General features: G+C 37.9%; 1 protein-coding gene across 1 annotated transcript in view; it reads right to left on the reverse strand.

Moving 5' to 3' along the window:
• Positions 1–6,825, reverse strand: part of LOC106881913 (oxysterol-binding protein-related protein 2) — a 132,462-nt gene that overhangs the window by 18,805 nt on the left and 106,832 nt on the right. Inside the window, exons 5-6 of the mRNA XM_052967696.1 lie at positions 5,158–5,334; positions 2,250–2,534 (exon numbers count right to left, since the gene is read on the reverse strand). Of these exons, the coding sequence (XP_052823656.1) occupies positions 2,250–2,534; positions 5,158–5,334 (462 nt within the window). The remainder of the gene's footprint in view (positions 1–2,249; positions 2,535–5,157; positions 5,335–6,825) is intronic.

A 6,825-nucleotide genomic window follows, 5' to 3' on the forward strand; every position in this document is an offset into this window, starting at 1 on the left:
GAAAGAAAGGTGGTGGGATAAAGAGTGAGATGATTACACATTGGTGTGTGTTACATTATAATAGAGAGAGAGAGGAGACACACACACATTAGTGGGTCCTGTACTATAATACTTGAAAGAAACAGACAGGCAGAGAGTGAGATATTTGTTAGTGAGTTCTGTACAATAATATATTCAGGTGTTGGGATGTTATTGAATACTGCATCTTTAAGTTGTGATTTCAGGAAGGTTGGTTACATCACACTCTTTTATCCACACCCAGTTGTAATCAAACTCCAGGAGGGAGGTTTGATCACAGCGCTGGAATCTAATGAAACACTAGTCGCTTATACACGAAGCTTGCAGTTTTAGAGTGGTGACCTCTGCTCGTCTATTATTATTGGAGTCAAAAAGGATGGCTGATACTCCTGACTGTTCTAAGGCCTGACATGTTGACAGGATTGATATTTAGATTGAATATTTGTCAGCTGATGTCTGAAGGTGGGGGGAGAACTCAAAGGGAGTGGAATACCGGGAGAAAGTATTGTGCAATGTTTAGTGGGGGTAAATAGCAAAGATAAGAACAATGGGGATGAGGGCCAGATAGGGGTTAGGTGCACCAGCGAAGGTTGGATAGAAGTGACTTGTTTAGACAAGCATGGGTTGTTGTAATAGTGACAGAAGAGAATGAGAGAGAAGACACAGCACATCTGTGAGCCAGAGTAATAGGGGTGCCATAACAGTGTGTCATGGGCACCTTAAACCTGGTGGAGCCCATCCCTTTCTTGGTTTGAACCCAACTGGTTTCTAGAGAGAGAGAGAGAAGAATCAGCCCCAGTACATGACTGGTACTCTATTGACCCTGAAAGGATGCAAGGGCAAAGATGAACTGAGAAAAGCAAAATGAATATCACAAGGCATTCTGTCTGGTGCTCTACCAGCTCAGCCAAATTGTTGTCTTAATGCAGTGTGGTGGTGAGGGAATCATCAACACTCAGACAAATGACCTTTTAGATGTGGTTTTGGAACTTTTCGTGTGCAACATCAGCAGCAGTACTGTCCGAGTGGAGGCACAATGTGGCACTTGGCCTTTGTAGGGGTTTCAGTAGTGTGTGGTCTTGAAGGGCAAGTCTTGTTTGAGGTCAAATCCATTAGTGACGCATGTAACAACAGTATCGACATCACAGACATTAGAGGCCAGTAGACATCTGATGTGCTTCACTCAGAGAGGGTGAACAAAACAAACTGGATTGAAGTGGTGCCTGACCCTAAAGAGGGAGACCAAGTCTTTGAGATGTAGTTTTGGCAATGTTGTTTGAGTGAGATCCCCAATAGAGATCCAAAACTGAATGAAGGTGATGATGGTATAATAGTCGGTAGAGTGAGGTTAGAGGATCTTGTAGAGGTTGTTAGACCATGAAGGAGAAGAGTCTGTGAGTTGAGGAGAGCAGCTATTTGGGAGGTGGCAGGGTTGGGAGCTTCAATTGTTTGCTGCTAATGACTACAGAAGGTGAGGTACAAGACAGTTTTGTAGACCTTATTTACAAGACAGACCAAACTTCCTCATGACACCTATTTATTGATAAAGTAAATGGATAGTACCTGCATACTGTAACACACCTATAAACAGCTATGGCAATATTCAACTCCTACACTTTATAAAATTATTTTATTTTTGTTTCAATGCTGGAACCCGAAGTAGATAAAGCTATAAATAATAGTATCTAAATATTGGGTTAAAGAAAAAATCCCTTTTGGATGGGAAAAGTCAAAGGCTTGCGTCCCATGGGTAGCCTCTGACATTTTCTATCCAAAAGGCCAATATTTCCAGGTCATTCTTTATAGCCTTATCACCTTTGAGTTCCATCATTAAAAGAAATTACTTCATGTCTTGAAGTTCCGAAACTTTTATGACAAACATTATTTTGTTCAAGTAAAATTCTTCAAGGTGGTGCCCCAGCATGGCCACAGTTTAATGACTGAAACAAGTAACAGATAATGGATAAAGAATTAGATGAGATTTATTTAGGCCGTTCTACAGCCAGAGACCTTTTCCATTACAGACCCTTGGTTTGCAAATGAGGTGTCTTTATTCTACTGGTCTTTCTGTGAAACCAATAGACTACGGGACTTTATTTACTGGAGAACTTAGTTCTCACACACACGAAATGGGTTTTGAAATAGTTTTCATCCATCAATTCCATTTGCAAAGCATTGATCAACTTGAGGTTAGAACAGAAAAGGCCATCAGGCTGCTTTATAGAGCCAGCTGGTAATCAACTGCAGCCAAAAAGCAATGATAGCATGTTTCCTTATAAACATGTGCACTTTGATAATTTTTTCCAGAAAACAGAAACCCCAGCTCTAAACTGAAGAATTCTATACTTTTACCAAGAACGGTAAAGCTACAAGTGAATTGAAATGCTTCCACAGATTGAGTGTGTGCTTTAGATAATGTACAAGGAAAGATACTCACATGTTCAACCCAAAGCTTCCCCACAATTACATTATGTACACAGCAGTTGACATTAGACCATGTGTAGACTTCACCAAATCTGGAAATAATTTCAACAGATGATAAACTTGGGCTGAGAAAACAATTTGAAATGACAACAACAACAATAATAATATTAAAAAGGATTTCATCACAGACTTAGGGCCCTGTTTCTGTAAGAGCAATGGGTTTTCTTTTATTTTGTTTAACCATTCCAGTGGTTTTAGACAGTGGGCTTGGAGTAAGTTCTTTTGGGGTATTGTTGATGACTTCTTTCTGTCTACTATGGTGGTACCGATTCCAATGGTCTTGGAAGGGGGGGGGGGGAGGAAAAGTGGACTTGGGAAAAGCACGTGAAGTGATGTTACCTATCAACCGATTCCATCTCAGTATCTACCGTACTCAACAAGTAAGAAATGTTATCAAAGAAAATAAACAAAAATTGAACGAGACGAGTTATTCAGTTGAATTGGGAATACTTCAAGATGGAAATTCTTCAACAAATACATAAAACTCAATTCTTAAAACCTTCAATGATGATAATATACCAGATTTCAAAACAGGGGGAATCCAAGAAAACCATATTTATCTGTTTGGATTCCTTGTCTTCTTTTCATGCCTGAATACCAATATCTGATTTATTACATACAAATGTAATGTCGAGGCTTTAATGCAGGAATCTCAATGTATTTCAAATTAAATTGTTTCCACTGAAGGGGTCACTGATCCTAACACACTAATCTAAAGTAACATTAAAAAGATCTTTTTGGTATAACCATAACCCGGAGAAGCACTCTTATCATTTCATTGACATGGCTTTAATGCTTGACTGCTACTTGTATTAGTCATTCGAAAATCTGAACTCTGAATATAAAACAGCAAAACAAACAAAGCAGCCATTCTGCCCAACATTCCAATAATTCTTGTCAAATCAGTCACAAGTTGACAAAAATTATCTCCCTTGTTTGGCTATTAATAAACTAGTCACTGCTCAGTAGAATAGGGAGACGACATTCCTTCTCTCTTACTGTGTTTGCTGACATATAAGATGCGTTCTTGCTGAAAACGTACACCTACTTTACAAGTATATTCTGTGGAAAAATGTATTATGCTTTGTCATACACTAATTTAAAGATATTTCAAAGCAATTTTGTAGGGGGAAAATGACTGATTCTCTGCCAATCAATACAATGCTGTGACAGTATACGGGAATAAAATGTGTAACTACAATCTTACCACATTGGAAAGTCCATTATATGAGTACGATATTTAAATTTTATCTTTCTTTCAGATTAACAGTATAGTTGCTTATATTTTGGTCAAGAGAATTGCGGCACAGGGTGCAATTAGAACCAGGATGCTATGATTTTATTGTCATCCACTCATTACAAATAGCTGACAAGCTGCTGGGACTTTAACTTTCCTTTTATCTTTCTAGAATGTTCATATGGCCCCTGAGGGTCCCTAGAAGATTTTGGGGGGTCCTGGGGATCCACAATAGTATTTGAAGGGCCCCCTGAAAAAAAAAACCATTTTGCTTTGGATGTATTGCAAGAAACAGCTGGGTTTCTTTCTCATACGTTCAGCCTACACAAGTTAATGTGTGAATAACAAAAATAAGAATTTCGAAAGAAGTTTCCCATAAAACTAATTTTTAAACATTGAATGGCTATGGGGGTCCATCAGAGAATAGTATTTCAAAGGGGTCCATAGATAAAAGAAATGAGCGGGAACTCCCGATACAGATGATAAAAGAAATGTTTCTTAAAAGTAATACAGTCATTAAATAAAGTAAGACACACATCAAGCGTGCATTAATGTATGCAGAGAAAGGAGGTGTAAGGAGATGATGTGACCTCCCTATATTAATACCAATGCACTGTAATGAATATTTCATTAAGTTTGTGCCAACAGATTAGGGTAATTATGGCTTGTTTTTAATATTTTATTGTTAATAACAATTATTGTACCAAACGGACGGCTGCTCACGCTGCTCACGCAGCTCCCTAACCAACAACACTATGGTCTCCCATCCATAATATGGCTGCATTAGATGCAGGGCAATTTTTTTCATACATCTAAAAATGAAGAAAGGGCACCTTTAATGCCAGTAAATACGGTTACCAGCTTTTATTATATCAACTCTGGCTAGAAAGACAAATTAATGAAGGAATCTTTATGTTGTCACATGGTCTGCTAGAAATAACTGCCAAATTTCCTACAAAGTACAGCCTACACTCTTAAAATGACCACACGGATGGAGAAGATTCCTAGAGACACATTATGTCTGAATAAAGAAAGGATGGCCAGTTGGAACGACTTGACCACAGGTCTCATGTTTCATGGCTGATTTCGAGTGAAACAACAATAACATACCCATCAATCCCCTAAACAAAAACAAGATGCTTCTACATGGTCACTCTTACTGCTAAAAATAAAAACTAAACAGGCATTAAATCCCATCTTATTGCCTTAAAAACGGAAGGAAACATTAGATAATGATCAGGACTGTCCAGGGTGGAAAAACAACAAAGACAACTTATGAAAGAGGTAGCTGATACTGAAGAGGATACGATAAGAAGGTTTTTCTAAAGGATGTAATTAGAACAGGATGGAAACTCATTTAAATAATAATAATAATACAAATAATAATACTGCAGAGATGAGTGAGGAAAGGTGGTTACTTGGTAAGTTCAAGGGTAATAACTCCTTTAGGGTTGACTTCAACTGATTTTCCCCAAAACTTTAATCTGGGATGGATGGATCCGTGAAATTGGAACAGGTCAGATTCTACGTGGAATGCACTGATGGGAGGATGATGGCTGACTTGTTCAGAGATCAAACGGAAACCAAGGTCGTTTCTGGAAAATAAAGAAAACAAAAATGTTAATCAAAGTAATACAAACAAAAGATAGACAACATGGAACAGGTGTCATCATCATCTTTTAACATGTTTTCCATGCTGGCATGGGTTAGACGGTTTGATAGGAGTGGCAAGGCTGGAGAGCTGCACCAAGCTCCATTTGTCTGCTTTGGCATAGCTTCTGTGGCTGGTTGCCCTTTCTAATGCCAACCACTTTACAGAGTGTCTGCTGGGTGCTTCTTTACGTGACATCACCAAGAGCAGTATTGAGGGAAGGTGGCCTTGTGCCCAGGGATGAGAAGCTAAAGTATGATAGAGGAAGAGAAATAGGAGAGTCACACAGCTACCCCAGTTGGAAAATACAGAATAAATGGTGAACAAGACGTGTCTATCAACAGATAGAACATACTGGATAAATATAGTATAGATTCATGCACACACACACACACACACACACACACGGCTATGCGGTTTAGAAGTTTGCTTTCGGACCCTATAGCTTAAGCTTTGTTCCTCCTGTTAGAATGCCTGCAAATGTTTTCTACCATAACTGTGGGTTGCCAAATGCCTGGCAAGTGAAATTAAATGGACAGAAACAAGGTGTACATTTATACATAATGTATTATACAACATCATTTTCCTATTTGGTTTGCAAGATTCCTGATGTGAATTATTGCAGGTATAATGACCCTCCCGTGACACACCAAGGTGTATACAACATATTGCGTGTGTGTGTGTGTGTGTGTGTGTGTATATATATATCTATATATATATATATTAGATCAAATGTATCTAGTCATTTTTGCTTTCTGTGTGTATGTGTATTAATTGTAAGATGCACTAAAATAGTACCATATATGAAACTCAATTATAACACTCATATAGGCTACCTTTAAAATAGCATGTTAGTACCTGAGTATATCAATCTATGTGAGTATCTACACATACACACACTAAATATACAAGTTTTTTAGAATCTCTACACAGACCATTTGATTCAAGCGAATCAAGGCTAAACAGCAATAACAACTATAAACTTCCACCAAAACCTGAAATTAGTTATATAACAAGGGAAAAATTCTATTCTGGTCAACTTTTCTTCTTTGGAACTAACCATGACCACCACCACCACAACTACCACCCCAGCAACTACAAAAACCACAACAAAAAAACACCACTACCACTGCTACTACCACTACGACAACTACAACAGTAACAATTGTCATCATCACCACCACAAGAGCCAAAACTACTTTCAAAGTAATCAATAAGTTGAAATGTAATAACCGATAATGATTAAAGCAGCACTGATGGAATAACCGAAGTTAAAACAAGGTTGTTAATAATGATTTTTCTATCAATTTAATCCTCTCAAGTATTGGTGTTAGAAGACGGCAACATGGCAGTCTTCCATCTGCTACAGCAATTCAGTCAAACTAACACATCTTCACAGATTATTATTATTATTATTATTATTATTATTATTATT

This window comes from Octopus bimaculoides, chromosome 4 (assembly GCF_001194135.2).
Source record: "Octopus bimaculoides isolate UCB-OBI-ISO-001 chromosome 4, ASM119413v2, whole genome shotgun sequence".
In the NCBI taxonomy this organism is placed as follows: Eukaryota; Metazoa; Mollusca; class Cephalopoda; order Octopoda; family Octopodidae; genus Octopus; species Octopus bimaculoides.